The sequence below is a fragment of the Salmo salar genome, chromosome ssa06 (genome assembly GCF_905237065.1).
Source record: "Salmo salar chromosome ssa06, Ssal_v3.1, whole genome shotgun sequence".
NCBI classification, from domain to species: Eukaryota; Metazoa; Chordata; class Actinopteri; order Salmoniformes; family Salmonidae; genus Salmo; species Salmo salar.
The window spans coordinates 7,900,921-7,926,204 of NC_059447.1; the positions used below are offsets into that span (position 1 = coordinate 7,900,921).

The 25,284-nt window shown below is 43.8% G+C and overlaps 1 protein-coding gene across 1 annotated transcript; it reads right to left on the minus strand.

Annotated features, from left to right (window-relative positions):
• Nucleotides 1-13,529: 13,529 nt before the first annotated feature.
• LOC106606270 (UPF0472 protein C16orf72 homolog) lies at nt 13,530-24,191 on the minus strand. The gene is made up of 4 exons (XM_014202415.2): nt 23,827-24,191; nt 22,466-22,549; nt 20,739-21,029; nt 13,530-15,957 (listed from the first exon to the last, which is right to left on the minus strand). The coding sequence occupies exons 1-4, from the start codon at nt 24,020-24,022 to the stop codon at nt 15,695-15,697; spliced, it is 834 nt and encodes a 277-aa protein (XP_014057890.1). The 5' UTR covers nt 24,023-24,191; the 3' UTR covers nt 13,530-15,694.
• Nucleotides 24,192-25,284: the final 1,093 nt, after the last annotated feature.

The window sequence follows — 25,284 nt, forward strand, 5'->3', positions numbered from 1 at the left end:
GGGTTGGAACTAGGGTACTATGTAAGGAATTAATTTGGGTTGGAACTAGGGTACTATGTAGGGAATTCATTTGGGTTGGAACTAGGGTACTATGTAGGGAATTCATTTGGGTTGGAACTAGGGTACTATGTAGGGAATTAATTTGGGTTGGAACTAGGGTACTATGTAGGGAATTCATTTGGGTTGGAACTAGTGCACTATGTAGGGAATTAATTTGGGTTGGAACTAGGGTACTATGTAGGGAATTCATTAGGGTTGGAACTAGGGCACTATGTAGGGAATTAATTTGGGTTGGAACTAGGGCACTAGGTAGGGAATTAATTTGGGTTGGAACTAGTGCACTATGTAGGGAATTAATTTGGGTTGGAACTAGGGCACTATATAGGGAATTCATTAGGGTTGGAACTAGTGCACTATGTAGGGAATTCATTAGGGTTGGAACTAGGGTACTATGTAGGGAATTCATTAGGGTTGGAACTAGGGCACTATGTAGAGAATTCATTAGGGTTGGAACTAGGGCACTATGTAGGGAATTCATTAGGGTTGGAACTAGTGCACTATGTAGGGAATTAATTTGGGTTGGAACTAGGGCACTATATAGGGAATTCATTAGGGTTGGAACTAGGGCACTATGTAGGGAATTAATTTGGGTTGGAACTAGGGTACTATGTAGGGAATTTATTAGGGTGGTATTTGGGTTGGAACTAGGGCACTATGTAGGGAATTCATTAGGGTTGGAACTAGTGCACTATGTAGGGAATTCATTAGGGTTGGAACTAGGGTACTATGTAGGGAATTCATTTGGGTTGGAACGAGGGCACTATTTAGGGAATTCACTAGGGTTGGAACGAGGGCACTATTTAGGGAATTCACTAGGGTTGGAACTAGTGCACTATGTAGGGAATTCATTTGGGTTGGAACTAGGGCACTATGTAGGGAATTAATTTGGGTTGGAACTAGGGCACTATGTAGGGAATTCATTAGGGTGGTATTTGGGTTGGAACTAGGGCACTATGTAGGGAATTCATTATGGTGGTATTTGCCTTGATGACAGCTTTGCACACTCAAGTGCAGTCGTGAAAACCATCAAGCACTATGATGAAACTGGCTCTCATGAGGACCACCACAGGAAAAGAGCCAGAGTTACCTCTGCTGCACAGGATACGTTTATTAGAGTTAACTGCACCTCAGACTGCAGTGCAAATAAATGCTTCACAGAGTTCAAGTAACAGACACATCTCAACATCAACTGTTCAGAGGAGACTGTGTGAATCAGGCCTTCATGGTCGAATTGCTGCAAAGAAACCACTACTAAAGGACACCAATAAGAAGAAGAGACTTGCTTGGGCCAAGAAACATGACCAATGGACATTAGATCGGTGGAAATCTGTCCTTAAGTCTGATGAGTTCAAGTTTGAGATTTTTGGTTCCAACCGCTGTGTCTTTGTGAGTTGCAGAATAGGTGAACGGATGATCTCTGTATGTGTGGTTCCCACCATGAAGCATGGAGGAGGAGGTGTGATGGTGTGGGGGTGGTTTGCTGGTGACACTGTCAGTGATTTATTTAGAATTCAAGGCACACTTAAACAGCATGGCTAATAAAATGTACATATCTTGCATTACTCATCTCATATGTATATACTGTATTCTATACTATTCTACTGTATCTTAGTCCGTTCCGCTCTTACATTGCTCATCCATATGTATATATTCATAATTAAATCCTACTTAGATGTGTGTGTATTGGGTATATGTTGTGTAATTTGTTATATATTACTTGTTAGATATTACTGCACTGTTGGAGTGAGAAGCACAAGCATTTCGCTACACCTGCAATAACATCTGCTAATCACATGTATGTGACCAATACAATTTGATTTGATTTACCACAGCATTCTGCAGCGATACGCCATCACATCTGGTTTGCGCTTAGTGGGACGATCATTTGTTTTTCAACAGGACAATGACCCAACACACCTCCAGGCTCTGTAAGGGCTATTTGACCAAGAAGGAGAGTGATAGAGTGCTGCATCAGATGACCTGCCTTCCACAATCCCCCGACCTCAACCAAATTGAGATGGTTTGGGGTGACTTGGACCGCGGAGTGAAGGAAAAGTAGCCAACAAGTGCTCAGCAAATGTGGGAACTCCTTCAAAACTGTTGGAAAAGCATTCCAGGGGAAGCTGCTTGAGATAAACCCAAGAGTGTGCAAAAGAATCAAGAAGAATCAAAAATATATTTTGATTTGTTTAACACTTTTTTGGTTACTACATGATTCCATTTGTGTTATTTCATAGTTTGTAGGTGTTTTAGAAAATAGTAAAAATAAAGAAAAACCCCTGAATGAGTAGGTGTGTCCAAACTTTTGACTGGTACTGTATATGTAACCTTTTCACAATTGAGCTAATCTAAAGACAAATGGGAAATACATTAAACTTGAACTTGAAAACCAGAAGGACAAAAAAAAGAGAGAATACCCCAAATGTAAAAGCATGGATTTTTATTTATTTTTATGAAACATAGGACATCAACATAATGTCACCTAACCCCAACATAATGTCACCTTATTCCCTACATAATGTCATCCTAACCCCTACATGATGTCAGCCCAACCCCTACATGATGTCACCCTAACCACTACATAATGTCACCCTATTCCCTAAATAATGTCACCCTATTCCCTACATAATGTCACCCTATTCCCTACATAATGTCCCCCTAACCCGTACATAATGTCTCCCTATTCCCAACATAATGTCACCCTATTCCCTACATAATGTCACCCTATTCCCTACATAATGTCCCCCTATTCCCTACATAATGTCACCCTATTCCCTAAATAATGTCACCCTATCCCCTACATAATGTCCCCCTAACCCGTACATAATGTCTCCCTATTCCCAACATAATGTCACCCTATTCCCTACATAATGTCCCCCTAACCCCTACATAATGTCTCCCTATTCCCAACATAATGTCACCCTATTCCCTACATAATGTCCCCCTAACCCCTACAAAATGTCACCCTCTTCCCTACATAATGTCACCCTATTCCCTACATAATGTCCCCCTATCCCCTAAATAATGTCTCCCTATTCCCTACATAATGTCACCCTATTCCCTACATAATGTCCCCCTAACCCCTACATAATGTCACCCTAACCCCTACATAATGTCACCCTAACACCTACATAATGTCACCTTAACCCCTACATAATGTCACCCTAACCCCTACATAATGTCACCCTATTCCCTACATAATGTCACCCTAACCCCTAAATAATGTCACCCTAACCCCAAACATAATGTCACCCTAACCCCTACATAATGTCACCCTATTCACTACATAATGTCACCCTATTCCCTTACATGTCACCCTATTCCCTACATAATGTCACCCTAACCCCTAAATAATGTCACCCTAACCCTGACATAATGTCACCCTAACCCCGACATAATGTCACCCTAACCCCGACATAATGTCACCCTAACCCCAACATAATGTCAACCTAACCCCGACATAATGTCACCCTAACCCCGACATAATGTTAGCCTAACCCCGACATAATGTCACCCAAACCCCTACATAATGTCACCTTCTTCCCTACATAATGTCACCCTAACCCCTACATAATGTCACCCTAACCCCTACATAATGTCACCTTAACCCGTTCATAATGTCACCCTAACCCCTACATAATGTCACCCTATTCCCTACATAATGTCACCCTAACCCCTACATAATGTCACCTTCTTCCCTACATAATGTCACCCTAACCCCTACATAATGTCCCCCTAACCCCTACATAATGTCACCCTAACCCCTACATAATGTCACCCTAACCCCGACATAATGTCACCCTAACCCCGACATAATGTCACCCTAACCCCAACATAATGTCAACCTAACCCCGACATAATGTAACCCTAACCCCGACATAATGTTAGCCTAACCCCGACATAATGTCACCCTAACACCTACATAATGTCACCTTAACCCCTACATAATGTCACCCTAACCCCTACATAATGTCACCCTATTCACTACATAATGTCACCCTATTCCCTTACATAATGTCACCCTAACCCCTAAATAATGTCACCCTAACCCCTACATAATGTCACCCTATTCACTACATAATGTCACCCTATTCCCTTACATAATGTCACCCTATTCCCTACATAATGTCACCCTAACCCCAACATAATGTCACCCTAACCCCTACATAATGTAACCCTATTCACTACATAATGTCACCCTATTCCCTTACATAATGTCACCCTATTCACTACATAATGTCACCCTAACCCCTAAATAATGTTACCCTAACCCCGACATAATGTCACCCTAACCCCGACATAATGTCACCGTAACCCTGACATGTCACCCTAACCACAACATAATGTCAACCTAACCCCAACATAATGTCACCCTAACCCCGACATAATGTTAGCCTAACCCCAACATAATGTCACCTTAACCCGTACATAATGTCACCCTAACCCCTACATAATGTCACCCTATTCCCTACATAATGTCACCCTAACCCCTACATAATGTCACCCTAACCCCTACATAATGTCACCCTATTCCCTACATAATGTCACGCTAACCCCTAGATAATGTCACCCTATTCCCTACATACTGTCACCCTAACCCCTACATAATGTCAGCCTATTCCCTACATAATGTCACGCTAACCCCTAATGTCACCCTATTTCCTAAATAATGTCACCCTAACCCCTTCATAATGTCACCCTAACCCCGACATAATGTCACCCTAACCCCAACATAATGTCACCCTATTCCCTAAATAATGTCACCCTAACCCCTACATAATGTCACCCTAACCCCAACATAATGTCACCTTATTCCCTACATGTCACCCTAACCCCTACATAATGTCAGCCCAACCCCTACATAATGTCACCCTAACCACGACATAATGTCACCCTATTCCCTACATGATGTCACCCTATTCCCTACATAATGTCACCCTATTCCCTACATAATGTCACCCTAACCCCTACATGTCACCCTAACCCCTACATAATGTCACCCTAACCCCTAAATAATGTCACCCTAACCCCGACATAATGTCACCCTAACCCCGACATAATGTCACCCTAACCCCGACATAATTTCAACCTAACCCCAACATAATGTCACCCTAACCCCGACATAATGTCACCCTCTTCCCTACATAATGTCACTCTAACCCCAACATAATGTCATCTTATTCCCTACATAATGTCACCCTAACCTCTACATAATGTCACCCAAACCCCTACATAATGTCACCCTAAACCCTACATAATGTCACCCTAACCCCTACATAATGTCACCCTAACCCCTAAATAATGTCACCCTAACCCCTACATAATGTCAGCCCAACCCCTACATAATGTTACCCTAACCACTACATAATGTCACTCTCTTCCCTACATAATGTCACCCTAACCCTTACATAATGTCACCCTTTTCCCTACATAATGTCACCCTAACCCCTAAATAATGTCACCCTAACCCCTACGTAATGTCACCCTAACCCCTACGTAATGTCACCCTAACCCCTACATAATGTCACCCTAACCCCTACATAATGTCACCCTAACCCCTACATAATGTCACCCTAACCCCTACATAATGTCAGCCTATTCCCTACATAATGTCACGCTAACCCTTAATGTCACCCTATTCCCTACATAATGTCACCCTAACCCCTTCAGAATGTCACCCTAACCCCTACATAATGTCACCCTAACCCCGACATAATGTCACCCTAACCCCGAGATAATGTCACCCTATTCCCTACATAATGTCAGCCTATCCCCTAGATAATGTCACCCTCTTCCCTACATAATGTCACTCTAACCCCAACATAATGTCATCTTTTTCCTACATAATGTCACCCTAACCCCTACATAATGTCACCCTATCCCCTACGTAATGTCACCCTAACCCCTACATAATGTCAGCCCAACCCCTACGTAATGTCACCCTAACCCCTACATAATGTCAGCCTAACCCCAACATAATGTCACGCTAACCCCTAATGTCACCCTATTCCCTACATAATGTCACCCTAACCCCTTCATAATGTCACCCTAACCCCTACATAATGTCACTCTATTTCCAACATAATGTCACCCTAACCCCTACATAATGTAACCCTATTCACTACATAATGTCACCCTATTCCCTTACATAATGTCACCCTATTCCCTACATAATGTCACCCTAACCCCTAAATAATGTCACCCTAACCCCGACATAATGTCACCCTAACCCCGACATAATGTCACCGTAACCCCGACATGTCACCCTAACCACAACATAATGTCAACCTAACCCCAACATAATGTCACCCTAACCCCAACATAATGTTAGCCTAACCCCGACATAATGTCACCTTAACCCGTACATAATGTCACCCTAACCCCTACATAATGTCACCCTATTCCCTACATAATGTCACCCTAACCCCTACATAATGTCACCCTAACCCCTACATAATGTCACCCTATTCCCTACATAATGTCACGCTAACCCCTAGATAATGTCACCCTATTCCCTACATACTGTCACCCTAACCCCTACATAATGTCAGCCTATTCCCTACATAATGTCACGCTAACCCCTAATGTCACCCTATTCCCTAAATAATGTCACCCTAACCCCTTCATAATGTCACCCTAACCCCGACATAATGTCACCCTAACCCCAACATAATGTCACCCTATTCCCTAAATAATGTCACCCTAACCCCTACATAATGTCACCCTAACCCCAACATAATGTCACCTTATTCCCTACATGTCACCCTAACCCCTACATAATGTCAGCCCAACCCCTACATAATGTCACCCTAACCACGACATAATGTCACCCTATTCCCTACATGATGTCACCCTATTCCCTACATAATGTCACCCTAACCCCTACATGTCACCCTAACCCCTACATAATGTCAACCTAAACCCAACATAATGTCACCCTAACCCCGACATAATGTTTGCCTAACCCCGACATAATGTCACCTTAACCCGTACATAATGTCACCCTAACCCCTACATAATGTCACCCTATTCCCTACATAATGTCACCCTAACCCCTACATAATGTCACCCTAACCCCTACATAATGTCACCCTATTCCCTACATAATGTCACGCTAACCCCTAGATAATGTCACCCTATTCCCTACATAATGTCACCCTAACCCCTACATGTCACCCTAACCCCTACATAATGTCACCCTAACCCCTAAATAATGTCACCCTAACCCCGACATAATGTCACCCTAACCCCGACATAATTTCAACCTAACCCCAACATAATGTCACCCTAACCCCGACATAATGTCACCCTCTTCCCTACATAATGTCACTCTAACCCCAACATAATGTTATCTTATTCCCTACATAATGTCACCCTAACCTCTACATAATGTCACCCAAACCCCTACATGTCACCCTAACCTCTACATAATGTCACCCAAACACCTACATAATGTCACCCTAACCCCTACATAATGTCACCCTAACCCCTACATAATGTCACCCTAACCCCTAAATAATGTCACCCTAACCCCTACATAATGTCAGCCCAACCCCTACATAATGTTACCCTAACCACTACATAATGTCACTCTCTTCCCTACATAATGTCACCCTAACCCTTACATAATGTCACCCTTTTCCCTACATAACGTCACCCTAACCCCTAAATAATGTCACCCTAACCCCGACATAATGTCACCCTAACCCCTACGTAATGTCACCCTAACCCCTACATAATGTCACCCTAACCCCTACATAATGTCACCCTAACCCCTACATAATGTCACCCTAACCCCTACATAATGTCACCCTAACCCCTAAATAATGTCACCCTAACCCCGACATAATGTCACCCTAACCCCGACATAATTTCAACCTAACCCCAACATAATGTCACCCTAACCCCGACATAATGTTACCCTCTTCCCTACATAATGTCACTCTAACCCCAACATAATGTTATCTTATTCCCTACATAATGTCACCCTAACCTCTACATAATGTCACCCAAACCCCTACATGTCACCCTAACCTCTACATAATGTCACCCAAACCCCTACATAATGTCACCCTAACCCCTACATAATGTCACCCTAACCCCTACATAATGTCACCCTAACCCCTACATAATGTCAGCCCAACCCCTACATAATGTTACCCTAACCACTACATAATGTCACTCTCTTCCCTACATAATGTCACCCTAACCCTTACATAATGTCACCCTTTTCCCTACATAACGTCACCCTAACCCCTAAATAATGTCACCCTAACCCCGACATAATGTCACCCTAACCCCTACGTAATGTCACCCTAACCCCTACATAATGTCACCCTAACCCCTACATAATGTCACCCTAACCCCTACATAATGTCACCCTAACCCCTACATAATGTCACCCTAACCCCTACATAATGTCAGCCTATTCCCTACATAATGTCACGCTAACCCCTAATGTCACCCTATTCCCTACATAATGTCACCCTAACCCCTTCAGAATGTCACCCTAACCCCTACATAATGTCACCCTAACCCCGACATGTCACCCTAACCCCGACATAATGTCACCCTAACCCCAACATAATGTCACCCTAACCCCAACATAATGTCACCCTATTCCCTACATAATGTCAGCCTATCCCCTAGATAATGTCACCCTACTTCCCTACATAATGTCACTCTAACCCCAACATAATGTCACTCTTTTTCCTACATAATGTCACCCTAACCCCTACATAATGTCACCCTTTCCCCTACATAACGTCACCCTAACCCCTAAATAATGTCAGCCCAACCCCTACATAATGTCACCCTAACCCCTACGTAATGTCACCCTAACCCCAACATAATGTCACGCTAACCCCTAATGTCACCCTAACCCTACATAATGTCACCCTAACCCCTACATAATGTCACCCTAACCCCTACATAATGTCACCCTAACCCCTACATAATGTCAGCCTATTCCCTACATAATGTCACGCTAACCCCTAATGTCACCCTATTCCCTACATAATGTCACCCTAACCCCTTCAGAATGTCACCCTAACCCCTACATAATGTCACCCTAACCCCGACATGTCACCCTAACCCCGACATAATGTCACCCTAACCCCAACATAATGTCACCCTAACCCCAACATAATGTCACCCTATTCCCTACATAATGTCAGCCTATCCCCTAGATAATGTCACCCTCTTCCCTACATAATGTCACTCTAACCCCAACATAATGTCATCTTTTTCCTACATAATGTCACCCTAACCCCTACATAATGTCACCCTATCCCCTACGTAATGTCACCCTAACCCCTACATAATGTCAGCCCAACCCCTACGTAATGTCACCCTAACCCCTACATAATGTCAGCCTAACCCCAACATAATGTCACGCTAACCCCTAATGTCACCCTATTCCCTACATAATGTCACCCTAACCCCTTCATAATGTCACCCTATTTCCTACATGATGTCACCCTATTCCCTACATAATGTCACCCTATTCCCTACATAATGTCACCCTCTTCCCTACATAATGTCAGCCTAACCCCAACATAATGTCACGCTAACCCCTAATGTCACCCTATTCCCTACATAATGTCACCCTAACCCCTACATAATGTCACCCTATTTCCTACATAATGTCACCCTATTCCCTACATAATGTCACCCTATTCCCTACATAATGTCACCCTCTTCCCTACATAATGTCACTCTAACCCTTACATAATGTCAACCTAACCCCTACATGTCACCCTAACCCCTACATAATGTCATCTTATTCCCTACATAATGTCACCCTAACCCCTACATAATGTCACCCTATTTCCTACATGATGTCACCCTATTCCCTACATAATGTCACCCTCTTCCCTACATAATGTCAACCTAACCCCTACATAATGTCACCCTAACCCCTACATAATGTCACCCTAACCCCTACATAATGTCACCCTAACCCCAACATAATGTCACCTTATTCCCTACAGAATGTCAGCCCAACCCCTACATAATGTCACCCTAACCAGTACATAATGTCACCCTATTCCCTACATGATGTCACCCTATTCTCTTCATAATGTCACCCTATTCCCTACATAATGTCACCCTAACCCCGACATAATGTCAGCCTAACCCCTACATAATGTCACCCTCTTCCCTACATAATGTCACTCTAACCCTTACATGTCACCCTATTCCCTACATAATGTCACCCTATTCCCTACATAATGTCCCCCTAACCCCTACATTATGTCTCCCTATTCCCAACATAATGTCACCCTATTCCCTACATAATGTCCCCCTAACCCCTACATAATGTCACCCTATTCCTCTACATAATGTCATCCTTTTCCCCACATAATGTCACCCTAACCCATACATGTCACCCTATTCCCTACATAATGTCACCCTAACCCCTACATGTCACCCTATTCCTTACATGTCACTTTAACCCATACATAATGTCACCCTGACCCCTACATAATGTCACCCTAACCCCTACATAATGCAATACACAGTGAACAGGGTTCCATTTGGGATGGAAAAATAGGGTTATCTAGTCATGTGATATGGGTGCAAGGATGGAGGCCGTTCACTGGTTGATTGACAGACAGACAGAACCTCAGCCCCGCCCAGACACCAGTTCAGGAGGATGATGATTCTGTCAGATAGAATAGGGAATCGTGTCAGTTCAGATAGAAATGATTCTGTCAGATAGAATAGGGAATCGTGTCAGTTCAAATAGAAATTATTCTGTCAGGGGAATAGGGAATCGTGTCATTTCAGATAAAAATGCTTCTGTCAAGTAGAATAGGGAATTGTGTCAGTTCAGATAGAAATGATTCTGTCAGGTAGAAATAGGGAATCGTGTCAGTTCAGATAGAAATGATTCTGTCAGATGGAGTCGGGAATCGTGTCAGTTCAGATAGAAATGATTCTGTCAGATGGAGTAGGGAATCATGTCAGTTCAGATAGAAATGATTCTGTCAGATGGAGTCGGGAATCGTGTCAGTTCAGATAGAAATGATTCTGTCAGATGGAGTCGGGAATCGTGTCAGTTCAGATAGAAATGATTCTGTCAGATGGAGTAGGGAATCATGTCAGTTCAGATAGAAATGATTCTGTCAGATGGAGTAGGGAATCGTGTCAGTTCAGATAGAAATGATTCTGTCAGATAGAATAGGGAATCGTGTCAGTTCAGATGGAAATGATTATGTCAGATGGAATCGTGTCATTTCTATTCATTCTATTTCTATCTAAACCATTTTAGAATACGTCAAAAAAAGTACAATAATAACTATAGCAGGTATTAAACCCCGGGCAAATAATCCCTAGTCAGATGCTCTAACCCAGGGTGGTGGGCAATTCCAGTCCTCGAGGGCCTGATTGGTGTCACAGTTTTGCCCCAGCTAACACACCTGACTCCAATAATCACCTAATCATCATTGTAGAATTCAATGTGATTAATCAGCTGTGTTTGCTAGGGATGGAGATAAAGTGTGACACCAATCAGGTCCTCAAGGGCCTGGAGTTGCCCACCCCTGGTTTAGAGCAGGGCTGTCCAACCCTCTTCCTGGAGTTGCCCACCCCTGGTTTAGAGCAGGGCTGTCCAACCCTCTTCCTGGAGTTACCCACCCCTGGTTTAGAGCAGGGCTGTCCAACCCTCTTCCTGGAGTTGCCCACCCCTGGTTTAGAGCAGGGCTGTCCAACCCTCTTCCCGGAGTTACCCACCCCTGGTTTAGAGTATTTCCCGTCACCAAACACTCATGTAGAGCTGAAGGGATTGGAAAGCTGTAAGCAATAGGCTGAAAATGTTTACCTATCACATTCTTTCAGCTCTACAAGAAGTGCCTCTGGGAATAAGATCTGTTCTGGACTCTGACCTGTCTATATTCTGAAAGTCAGAGGTCTACTCAGTGGGCTGAACACGGCAGAAAGGCATGGACCTCCTATTCTGCATGGCAGGAGAACATGGGGACAATCTCAATTGCATTTCCTTGATTTCTCATCCAATAGGGGTTCAGAAGGCGACAAGGAGAGAGAATACGAAGAATGGCTATGTCCCATTCCTCCCAGTGTGCACTTGTTCACTTCCTGTCACTGATTTAAAAGGAAATGACTGGAAACAGAAACATGGTGGGAAACTCCGCCTATGCTTTTAGATTTGTACGAAGTAGTGAACGAGTGTACACTTCAAGAGAAAGGAGCTATTATTGGGGCGCGGCCACCCCGTACCTACATCCTAAATGTTCTACAAACATATCTTCATCCCCATGTGCCCTGGTCAGAAATACTGCACCATGTAGAGAATAGGGTACCCGTTTGGCCCTAAGAACTGATCTCTGATCAGGTAACTGTGCTCCCTCTTGGTTTGAATAAGCAACCAGAATAGGACGAAGTGGCCCTAAGAACTGATCTCTGATCAGGTAACTGTGCTCCCTCTTGGTTTGAATAAGCAACCAGAATAGGATGAAGTGGCCCTAAGAACTGATCTCTGATCAGGTCCCATATTCATAACGTGTCTCAGAGTATGACCCCTCCCCCCTGTCTATATGACGGTACTCATTATGATCTGAAAGGTCAAACTGATCCTAGATCAGCACTCCTACTGGGATCAGCTTTGTGAATATGGGTCCTGCTTTCTGACCTATTGGTTAAGCCAGGGCTCTATGCTGATTTTAAATGTACTTATTTTTAATTTACAAGTTGAAAAATATAGGCCAACACAAAGAAATGTAGGAGCACAATCTACATTATTGTAGGTAATGAAGCTAGAATACTTAATTTTTCTAGGCTCACTGGTGCTCCTAAATAAACAATTCCAGGTGGCACAGCAAAATATTTCAGTGTATGAAAGTAAATTGGTGACACTGTAGAGCTCTGTATCAGGGTTAAAACGGGTTCATGTTAGCTGATCCTAGATCAGAGTTTAGGAACAACCTCAATCTGTCACATAAGGGATAGTTCACACAAATAACAAAATTTGTCTGACATGAAATGTGACAAAAAATGCTAATATCAGGGATAATGACTTGGTTGCATTGGGGTTGGACAATAATGCTACAAAGTTGGCATTTGGAGACCACGGCCAGGGGTGCGTTCAGTTCGCTTCAACGTTTTCTGAGAATGTGGAACGGTTTGTACTGTACGACGCGTTTTTCCAAAACGTTCTTTAACAGGCTGAGATGTGTTTACTGCGTTCGGCGAGTGTGCCGGGGTGTGGCTTAAGGCAGCGAGAGACCTATTTAAAGGGAAGCAGATTTTTTTTTACCCCCACAACCCAAATCCTCCCTGTTTACTTACCCCCACAACCCAAACCCTCCCTGTTTATCAACTGGAAACGGGTACAGCACCGGTTCCTTTCAATTATGTTTTTTTTGGTACTAAACGCAGCACATGTAAACAAAAATCAAAGCATGGATTGCTGTATTCCTCATCTATACAGGGCAAGGAAACCAACGGCATTTTCTAATAATTCAGGTAAACTATCCCTTTCAGCTTTAATAGTCAGGCAACTGCATCTTTTCACATCAACACAAGTCAATAATGAACACCCATTAGAAGACAGACTACGTCACAATATCACTTAGTATGGAGCGATGCACTGGATTGGCCATTCATACGGCATACTAAACAGTAGTGTGGACATTGGGATGTAGACCCCTCACTAAAAGAACAATTCTGTCAGTTTGTTTCTGGGGCCTCCACTTTAGCTCCAACCACATCTCTTAATCTGGGTGGTGTTCAGTATGGCACAGCATAGCAAAACGTTTTGCAACAGAAAAAACAAACAGGAGTTTCTCTTCTGGTTTGGGGCATGTTCATTACGGCACAGTAGAAAAACATTTCAGTTTGTTTCTCTTCCGTTTGGTGGCAGGTGAACCCCCACCAGTTCCAGAGGGTGGGGAGGTGAAGGTGGTGGTCTCTGATTGAATACCTTAGGTGGAGGATGGACTGCCTGGTTGGTTCTGATGGAAGATCAACTTGCATGAGTTTAGATGTGAAAGAAGCTTAAGTGCAAAATCATTATTCCAACTCTGGTAATATGGTGAACACAACCACACTGAACAGAATACTCAGAAAACATCTTCAACACACTCAGAAGGGGGCAGAGGTGTAGTGGAGTAGAAACACAGGTTATTTTGCGGGAGCGTTTACCTGTCCCATCTTTTACATTAAAAAAATGCATTGAAAGTTTAGGGAGCATTACATTTACTCACTGTGAACGGTGATCATAGTTTACCTTCCTATCTGTTTCCACACTACATCACTGACTGGAGGGTTAGTCTGGCAACAGTCAGATATTATCCAAGCATTAAGTAACACAGATAATTCCTGAACTTTGAAATACCCCTCAACAGAAAAAGCAAGGCGGTGTATAAATGAACCAACTGCAGCAGAGGGATACAAACCTGAACATGAACTCTGGGGTTAGTGTAGCAAATAGCATCCCTATTCCCTACATAGTGTACTACTTTGACCAGAGTGACCTATAGGCAAAAGTAGTTCACTTTATATAGGGAATAGGGTGCGATTTTGGGACGCTGACCCTGTGGGTCAGTTGCACTTGCAACTCAAAACTAACATGACTGCTGAAGCACAGTTGTCAGACAGAAAGGAAGCCTATACAATCAAATATCAACAGCCTGCTATTGGGAGAATCATCCCCAAGACCCCACAGCCATGAAACTAGACACAGGAGAGAGCAGGGCTGCTCCCAAACAACACCCTGTATAGTGCAACACATTTCAAAAGGGCCCTATGCTGTAATATAGTAGGGTACCATGTAGGGACTAGGGTGGTGTGTAGAGACTAGGGTGTAGGGGCTATGGTGTAGGGACTAGGGTGCTGTGTAGGGACAAGGGTGCCATTTGGGACACAGCCAGGAAATCTCAAGTGAGGGATGTCCTCCTCTTCATCATCACAGAGAGCATCAATGTCCACTGAGCAGGATGACTAACACAAAGCAATAAGTCCTAGCAAAGAAGGCATCTCTCCAACAGAACCACTTCTGGCATCAATCATTATCTAGTTCACTGAGTAACATGTTCTCCACGGCCCTCGTTTCCTTAGGAAGGGAGGAGGGGTGAGGATGGGGTGGGAGAGGGGGCAACAAGTGTAGAGGATCAAGTGGCTTCTTTTTATTTCAAATCAGCACAGTGCATTTCTCCTCTGAAAGGGGGCTGCATCCCAACCTCCTTGATGCCTTTCTGTCCTCGCTTCCGTTCCTCACAGTCACAAGCACTGATCACTAAGGCTGCATTTACAAAGACAGCCCAATTCTGGTCTGTTTCCCGATTATTGGGAAAAGAACTGATCTGATTGGTCAAAAGGCCCAATTAGTGGGAAAAGATCTGAATTAGGTTACCTGTGTAGACGCAGCCTAACGGGGTTAGGAAGGCTTGATGACAGGTTTCCAACAAGCATGCTTTCAGTTTAGACCAGTGCTCTCAACTAGGAAAGGAGACAAGGACAGGAGGACACCACCCACTCAACTAAATGGAAGGCCTCCTTAGTCCTCAACCCCAGTTCACTCCACAGCCATACATCCTTCAGTCTGTTTCAAGAACTCACCCCCCCCTCCCACAAAGGTCACTTAACCCTCCCTGGGGCTGGGCTGCCAGCCCAATCAGATCATCCGGTTGCGTTTATGGGTGGGGGAGTCTGTTATGACATCATTGCACTGGGCGGAGCTGCGTTTCCTGGGGTTAGCGTCCAGGTGCAGGGCCATCTCCTCGGAGATGAAAGTGTTCAGGTCCACATCATGGAGACCGTTACGCCGACGCCCCACCGGAGTCGACCCACCCCCACCACCAGCAGCACCCCCCACGTGGGTGGGAGAGCCTGGGGTACCGGAACGAACACTGATGCTGGCCATAGCCCCACTTAGACCTGGAGAGAAGAGGAGAGGACAGATTGGAGAGGGGGAGGAGGGGAAGGATAAGGTAGGGAGGGGAGAAGGAAAGAAAAACACCACCACAAGGTCAAACTCAGTCATCGAAGCCTGACTCAGAGATGACATGAAATAACAAGGAAGTCTGTCTAGGATGCATTCAGGCCATGGGGCACAAAGGTACATCCCCAAATGGCATCATAGTCCCTATATAAGCACTACTTTGGAGCAGGGTCCATAGGGCTCTGGTCAACAAGGTAGTGAACTATGAAGGGCTGGGATGGGGAACTGGCGGCCCGCGGGCCACATGAGGTCCTCGGATCAAAAGTGTTAATTATTTAAAAAAATACTTTTGGAACTCAGTCGTGGTCACAACTTATAATAGTAGAATACACAACGTGCAATTTCAAAATGTGATTGCGCCTCAGCTGTTTCTCTCATTATGTAAGTCACTGATAGTAATGGCCCATGTCAGCAACACATTTTTTGTGATTGCAAAGCTAGTAATGCAGCCAGCTACCTAAAGTTATCATGGTCAAATTACTCATATTATGAAAGCCACATGGCAAAATGTGTAGAATTACAGTAAACTTGATCTAAAAACAGCAACATTTTCTCTACACCCCATGGCAAAGTCTAGAATTGCACAAAATTAACTCTAAAATGTAAACATTGTCTGCTGTCAAGAGCGGGGCCACAAGTGTTTTGCTCGCAATGTGTGTTAAGGGGTATTGATGTGGGTACGCAGACTCGCAAGAAACTGCAGCCCCTCGTGACTAGTTCAGATTCGTTTTGGCCCCCACCCCAATCGAAGTTGCCCCTCCCTGATGTAGGGAATAGGGTGCAGTTTAGGACTCTGCCTCTGAATGACCAACACTAATCCTCCAGAGATGTTCGATCGGGTTCAAGTCCGGGCTCTGGCTGGGCCACTCAAGGACAGTGACATTTTTCCCAAAGCCACTCCTACATTGGCTGTGTGCTTACAGTTGTTTTCCTGCTGGAAGGTGAACCGTCGCCCCAGTCTGAGGTCCTGAGCGCTCTGGAGCAGGTTTTCATTAAAGATCTCTGAACTTTGCTTCGTTCAGCTTTCCCCTCGATCCCGACTAGTCTCCCAGTCCCTGCTGCTGAAAGACATCTCCACAGCATGATGCTGCCACCACGCTTCACCGTGGGGATGGTGCCAGGTTTTCCCCAGACGGGACACTTGTCATTCAGGCCAAAGATTTCAATCTGGGTTTTAGCAGACCAGAGAATCTTGTTTCTCATGGTCAGAGTCTTTAGGTACATTTTGGCAAACTCCAAGCAGTTTTACTGAGGAGTGACTTCTGTCTGGTCATAAAGGCCTAATTGGTGGAGTGCTGCAGAGATGGTTGTCCTTCTCGAAGGTTCTCCCATCTCCACAGAGGAACTCTGTCAGAGTGACCATCAGGTTCTTGGTTACCTCCCTGACCAAAGCCCTTCTCCCCCGAATGCTCAGTTTGGCCGGGTGGCCAGCTCTAGGAAGAGAGTCTTGGTGGTTCCAAACTTAATCCATTTAAGAGGCCACTGTTCTTGGGGACCTTCAATGCTGCAGACATTTTTTTTGGTACCCTTAACCAGATCTGTGCCTTGACACAATCCTGTCTTGTAGCTCTAAGGACAATTCCTTCGACCTCATGGCTTGGTTTTTGCTCTGCTATGTTTCAAGCAGACCACCATAGTCCTTTTGCCCAAGAATGCCAAGGTAACCTGTCTAAATGACTATTGCGCTGCCTCATCACTACGCTATGGACCCTGGGACTAAATACCTCCCTCTGCAACTGGATCCTGCACTTCCTGATGGGTCATCCCCAGGTGGTGAGTGTAGCCAACACCATCTGCCACACTGACCCTCAACATGGGGCCCCTCAGGGGTGTGTGCTTTGTCCTCTCCTGTACTCCCTGTTAACCCACAACTGCGTGGCCTGGCACAACTCCAAAGCCATCATTAAGTTTGCCGACAACAGGACAGTGGTCCCTCAGGAGGCTGAAAAGATTTGGCATGAGCCCTCAGATTCTCAAACGCTTCTACAGCTGCACCGTTGAGAGCATCTTGACTGGCTGCGTCAACACTTGGTATGGCAACTGCTTGGCGTCCGACTGCAAGGCGCTACAGAGGGTAGCGCGTAGAGCCCAGTACGTCACTGGACCCGAGCTCCCTGCCATCCAGGACCTCTACACCAGGCGGTGTCAGAAGAAGGCCCTAAAAATTGTTAAAGGCTCCAGCCACCCAAGTCACTGTTCTCTCTGCTACTGCACGGCAAACGGTACCGATGCACCAAGTCTAGAACGAACAGGACCCTGAACAAGTTCTATCCCCAGGCCATAAGGCTGCTAAATAGTTAGTCCAGGTAGCTATTGGTTATCTGCATTGACCCATCACATACGTTGCCAATACTCTTTATAATCGGTCACTTTATTCCTAATTATATGTACATCTCTACCTCAATTACCTCGTACCCCTGCATATCCACTCTGTACTGGTGCCCAGTATACATAGCCAATTTATCGTTACTCATTGACAGGGATGTGGGTTAGATTCCCACAGGGACCAGTAACAAATAGTTTCAAATGTATGCACTCACTACTGTAAGTAGCTGTGGATAAGAACATCTACTAAATGACTAAAACGTGAAATGTGTATTTATTATTACGCATTTTATTTTTCTATTATTTCTCTATTTTCTTTCTCTGCATTGTTGGGAAGGGCTCGTAAGTCAACATCTCACTGTTAGTCTACACCGGTTGTTGACGAATAAAATTGTATTTGACTTGGAGCCAAGTTCCAGAATAAGCACACGTCAAAACCCACAAAGAAATCGTTGATTGGCCACAGCATCAACATTTAGTAATGGCCATCTCAGTCACCAGACATGAAACCCATTTAAACCTGTGGTTTAAATTGAAGAGGGCAGTCCATAATCGCAGACGAAGGATCTGGAAAGATTCTGTATGGCAGAATGGTCTAAGATCCCTCCCAACGGTTTCTCCAACTCAAAACATATCAGAAAAAGGCTTAGTGTCGTTACCCTTGCAAGGCATTGAAAGGTTCTGAAAACAGGGGCGTCAACAATTTTGATCCCTGAGAGAAAACAGTTGAACCAAATCTCTCTGCTCAATTGTATTAGAATAAAATGATACACTACCGGTCAAAAGTTACTATTTTTTACTATTTTCTACATTGTAGAATAGTGAAGACATCAAAACTATGAAATTACACATGGAATCATGTAGTAACCAAAAGTTTTATACAAATCAAAATATATTTTATATTTGAGATTCTTCAAATAGCCACCCTTTGCCTTGATGACAGCTTTTGCACGCGCTTGACAATATCTCAACCTGGAATGCTTTTCCAACAGTCTTGAAGGAGTTCCCACATATGCTGACCATTTGTTGGCTGCTTTTCCTTCACTCTGCGCTCCGACTCCTCCCAAACCATCTCAATTTGGTTGAGGTCGGGGGATTATGGAGGGCAGGTCATCTGACGCAGCACTCCGTCCCTCTCCTTATTGGTCAAATAGCCCTTACACAGCCTGGAGGTGTGTTGGGTGATTGTCCTGTTGAAAAACAAATGATAGTCCCACTAACCGCAAACCAGATGAGATGGCGTATCACTGCAGAATGCTGTGGAACCATGCTGGTTAAGTGTGCCTTGAAATCTAAATAAATCACAGACAATGTCACCAGCAAAGCACCCCCACACCATAACACCTCCTCCTCCATGCTTTACAGTGGGAAATACACATACGGAGATCATTCGTTCACCCACACAGCAAACAAAGACACGGCAGTTAGAACCAAGAATCTCCAATTTGGACTCCAGGCCAAAGGACACATTTCCACTAGTTTGATGTCCATTGCTCATGTTTCTTCGCCCAAGCAAGTCTCTTCTTATTGGTGTCCTTTAGTAGTGGTTTCTTTGCAGCAATTCGACCATGAAGGCTGATTTACAGTCTCCTCAGAACAGTTGATGTTGAGATGCGTCTGTTACTTGAACTCTGAAGCATTTATTTGGGCTGCAATGTCAAAGGCTGGTAACTAATGAACTTACCCTCTGCAGCAGAGGTAACTGGGTCTTCCATTCCTGTGGCGGTCCTCATGAGAGCCAGTTCCATCATAGAGCTTGATGGTTTTTGCAACTGCACTTGTGGAAACTTTCAAAGTTCTTGACATTTTCCATATTGACTGACCTTCTTGTCTTAAAGTAATGATGGACTGTCGTTTCTCTTTGCTTATTTGAGCTGTTCTTGACATAATATGGACTTGGTCTTTTACCAAATAGGGCTGCTATCTTCTGTATAACCCCCCTACCTTGTCACAACACAAATGATTGGCTCAAATGCATTACGGGAAGAATTCCACAAAGTTAATTGAAATGCATTCCAGGTGACTACCTCATGAAGCTGGATGAGAGAATGCCAAGTGTGTGTAAAGCTGTCATCAAGGCAAAGGGTGGCTATTTCAAGAACCTCAAATATAAAATATATTTTGATTTGTTTAACACTTAATTACTTAATGTGTTATTTCATAGTTTTGATGTCTTCACTATTATTCTACAATGTAGAGAATAGTAAAAATAAAAGAAAAAAAACCTTGAAAGAGCAGGTATTCTAAAACTTTTGACCGGTAGTGTAACTTCCCCATTTTATTAACCATAAAATATAGCTCAGTACTCAAATTGTTGATTTTATACAGTCATTTTTGCTCACCTTTATCAAGGCTGTCAATTTTAGACCCCACTGTATATCTGTGTATTTACCATGCAGTGCGATGGCCTCTCTGAAGGGCTGAAGGTCAGCCTCCACAGAGGAGTCAGTCTCAGGGGCCGGGGGAGGCCGGTTAGGGGAGACCATGGTCAGTCTGTGTCCTGGGGTGAGGGTGGCTCTGGAACTCCGGGGGGGTGGGGCCCGGCCACACAGGAAGCTGATGAGGTCCTCTCGCCGAATGGTTCTCCTCCTTTTCTTCACCCAGGCCAGCACATCCTTGTTGCGACGCTGGTGGCCGATCTGTATACCTAGGTCATAGCTACGCTGGTGGGCCTCCACGGACTCTGTGGGGGGGGGCAGAAAGAGAGAAAGGAGAGTGTGTGAGAGAAAGTGTGTGTGTGAGAAAGAGAGAACATGTGATGAGACTTGGCTGAAGGTTCCTTTATGTAGCCTGAGTGAAACGTGTGACTAACAGTTGACAGTTCACTATAGAGCAACATTTACATTTTTTTTTTTTTTGTCATTTAGCAAACGCTCTTATCCAGAGCGACTTACAGTAGTGAATGCATACATTTCATAATTTTTTTTCCCGTACTGGTCCCCCGCAGGCAGCCCCCCCTTCCAGAGGTTGCCAGTCAGACAGCAGATGCTGGAATCATGATCCTGGAGAGCCACAGGGTATGGAGGCTTTTGTCCTAGTCCAGCACTAACACACCTGATTCAACTATCTACAGGGACTCTTGATGATCAGCTGAATCAGATGTGTTAGTGCTGGACTGGAACTAGCCGTTAAACATGACTCTGTTCCAATACACATTAGTTATTGGACTAAGGGGTCTTCTGTAGGGGGAGGGTTGATAAGAGCCTCGGCACTCAGTCTGAACATTAACATGCATCACTTGAGGTAAGGTCTGTATGCTTCCAAAACTATATATCTTTCATATCAGCAAGAAATCATTTCCAATAAACAAAAAGGTATAATTGATACACACCTTTTTAGGGTTCCCACACGGCCATATCTCCATGTTACAGAGGCCATCACCTGTGCTAATTAGCTATGTGCTCCGAACACCTGTGTACACAACTCGGGAAGTGCAGCACAAGTGTAGTTTCATTTGATGAGGCACCCATAGCTGTGTGGATCTGTAACCGCTACAGTAAGTGTATAATTTTTCTCTCTCACTGATGAAAGATAAGGGCGTTTCGACAGCTGTATCCAAGCGATGATTATTGACTTTTCTAAACCTTAAAAATACAGCGTCGGGATTGTAGTTCACATGAGCCAGTCGTTGGCGAAGGTGGTGGCTAAAAACTGTAGGGAGAAGGCAGAATGCCGACTAGAGTCTGAGAGTTAGGCTGAACACCCTGCGGTGCTCTCCAGGACCAGAACTTGAGAGGACGGCTGTAAACTGTGAGATGGTCAATATTCAGGTGACTAGAACAGGCCCTTGATTGCTTACAAGTTTCTATCAATCTACTAATCAATACATGTGCTGTTTACAGCAGAATGACAAAGGAAAGCCTATGGACTTTTATTATGAGCCCTTGGCCCTCAACCTTTTTTTGGCTACTGTACATTCTGCTCTGTCCCGATTACCCTTTTTTGAGTCTTCTGAAGTACCCTACCCCCTGTGGTAGGCCAAGTACCTTGACAACTACTGTACAAATCAATACATGCTTAGAATACAGCAGAAAGATAATGAAAAGCCTATAGACTTATGATGATCCTATACTGTCGTGAAAGCAAATTAGAAGACAAGAAAGTGTCCCTGACACCTACCTTTGTACAGGTTGGTCACGGCGGTGGCAGCGTTCTGAAACGGCACCCACAAAGAAAGCCCCCCCTGTTGGTGACATACTCGGTCTGTCGAGACAACACACCACCAAATACATTACAGGTTTGTTGGAATTTCCTACTAACATAGATAGCCTGGTTGACAACAGTTTACATAAATAGCCTGGTTGACAACAATTTACATAAATAGCCTGGTTGACAACAATTGACATAAATAGCAAGTTAGGCCCCAATTATTGTACAGTATTCCCACTTTAGTAGTACATGATACAAGGCAACACATGAGACTGAAAGCGTCTTGATTACAGGACTGTTTTTATTCGCCATTTTGTCTTGCATGTAGAGTTGCAGGCGGGCTTTGGAATAAAAATAACTGTCAGCCAGCACTAGATGGCCAACTCGACAGGTTATGAGCACGAGTGCATAACGCACCAACTAAAGTTGCCCTTTCAGCAGGAAAGTTGCAGTCGTAAATTATAAATACCTTAGTAACTAAAGAATTTATGGTTACGATACTTCAGTATATCTATGAGAAGTATTACAGTAGCAGGTAAGAATTCTCAATAACCCCAAAGCCAATAGTAAATCTTCGCCATTTTGTTTAATTTTCAGTATGCATTGATAAAACAACTCGGGTTATTCGTTGATTGTAGACAAACCAAAACGGATAATATAACTTTCATGTATATCTATGGTAAGTAATATTAGCCCCACACACCTAACAAAAAGGCAACACTGAAAGACGCAATCTGTCACAAGGGAATGTCGCGTAGCGATGATTGTTGTTTCCATCGCCATTTTGTTTCTCTAATACATGCACTCAACAGCGTTTAACGTTAGTTACTTGTTCACTGACATTGTCGGACTCGCAGTTTCTCTAACCAGATGGTTAACTCAGTAACAGTACAAACTATATTAGTTCTACCGAAAGTGTGTTGGCTGGTTATGTTGTTTGGCAGTTATCGTTAACTAGCTAGACGATAACGTTAGTTAGATAGACGTTGGCGAACAACAGCCAGCTCAAACTACTGTAACGTTTAAGAAATAGTTTAGTTTCATAAAGATACATTTTATGTGTTCTGTTTTACTAACACAAAAAAACGAGCAAACTATAATTACGGGATGTCTTGACTTAAGACGGCAAACAGTTGCTACAGTACAGTAGCTAGCTAACCAGCTGATCAGCTGAGCTGGTAAACTAGCTAGTTGGCTACTAGCTAGGTAGCTAACATTAGCTAGTTCCCACCGCCACTAACAGTGACTGAGTAGCATAGCAAGCTCAGTAACAAGGCACAGGGGTGGCAGCCGACTAACGTTAGTTAGCTAGTTCTGGTCTTGTCTCGGACCTTTGTAGAGCTGAGCCACAGCAGTGGCGGAATTCTGGAAGAGATGCCATAATTTATCCTGGTCGTTATCGGCCTCCTCCTCGTTTGACTCCCTTTGCTCCGCTTCGGCCAAACACTGCCGCTCCCATTTTGAGAACCAATGTTCGGGTCCGTGTTCCTGAATCTCCGGGTCTCCGTCTTTCTTCTTCTCCTCCATTTACCACGCTAAAACCTCAGGTAGATTACAACTTAGTATGTCGATTAATAAATTACTTGGCGATGCGAATAAATGTCCGTTAGTGAATTCATTAATTTTGTTATTACTTAATAGCTGTTTCTCAAACCGACTACTCGGTCTGAAAAGACTCTTCAACTAGTTTGGACGTTGCCGACGTCCGCCTATATAAAAGTCATACTACCGTGTTGTCGTTTCTACTCCGCCTCTATTTCAAGCAGTGATTGGCTAGTATGGCTCTAGGTCGTGGCTTCAGATTTTTGCTGAAGATTTCAGTGGACCACAGAAACATCTGTCATAGAAATGACATAAAGGAACGCCACGAAAATTCTTAGCTACTTAAGCTTGTGTGAGAAGTAAAAAGCTGTGCTTTTAGGTTTCCACTCAAATTTATAGCATTCAAAATTTATGGAAGCCCATTCCCGCCACCAAAAACATTTTGAAATGTTAATACTATCGAAACATTTAGAGCTACTAGCTAAATTTTTTTAGGTACTATCTACATTTTTTTTATGCTATCTCAAAATGTAAAGACACTAAGTCAACATTTCGAAATAGTAAGTCAACATTTGGAGATGCTAACTAAAAATGTTGAAATACGTAAGTCAACATTTCAAGATGCTAACTCAAAATTTCAAGATACTAACTCGACATTTAGAGAAAGTAGAACATGCATATAGGATATGTTTCTTAATTTGTAGCATTATGTTTTGGTTTCCATCTACCCACATTGCAAAGATCAGCGCAGGGGGGCAATGCAAATAGTCTGTAGCCATTTGATTAAAAGTTACTCAAACTTTGTCTTGTAAACATAGCTGAGCTGCTAAATGTTTTAATTAATTAACTTAACACTCAGTCCATGTTGTTACACAAACTGGGGTTCCCTTTACTTGAGGACAGGTCCCCTAGATTCACACCTGTCTGCCTCCAGCCTTGAAGGTGTTCGATCAGCAATGGGCTCAGCCCTGGGTCGGGTTCATTACACACCACACAAAAGAAAACGCATTGAAACAGGGAGTACCGAGAAAAAGCTGGGGGGGTTGGTTTCCTGGGGTCCAGAGTTTTTCCAGTTCTGGTAGACTAACCTAACCAGGTAAAACTTGGGACCCTAGTTGTAGGGTATGACATAGTAATAAATCAGGTGTAAAATAGTTTTATATGGGCTATGATAGGACCAGAGTTGTTCGCATCATGGTTAAAAGAAAACTAGAGAACAACTGCGATTGGACAATAGAACTAACAGG

Coding starts and splice junctions, on each gene's coding strand:
- LOC106606270 (XM_014202415.2), bottom strand. CDS start 24,022: ATGGAGGAGAAGAAGAAAGACGGAGACCCGGAGATTCAGGAACACGGA. Junction 21,030..22,465: donor CGTGACCAACCTGTACAAAG/GTAGGTGTCAGG, acceptor CCCCCCCCACAG/AGTCCGTGGAGGCCCACCAG. Junction 15,958..20,738: donor AGAGGCCATCGCACTGCATG/GTAAATACACAG, acceptor TCTTCTCTCCAG/GTCTAAGTGGGGCTATGGCC.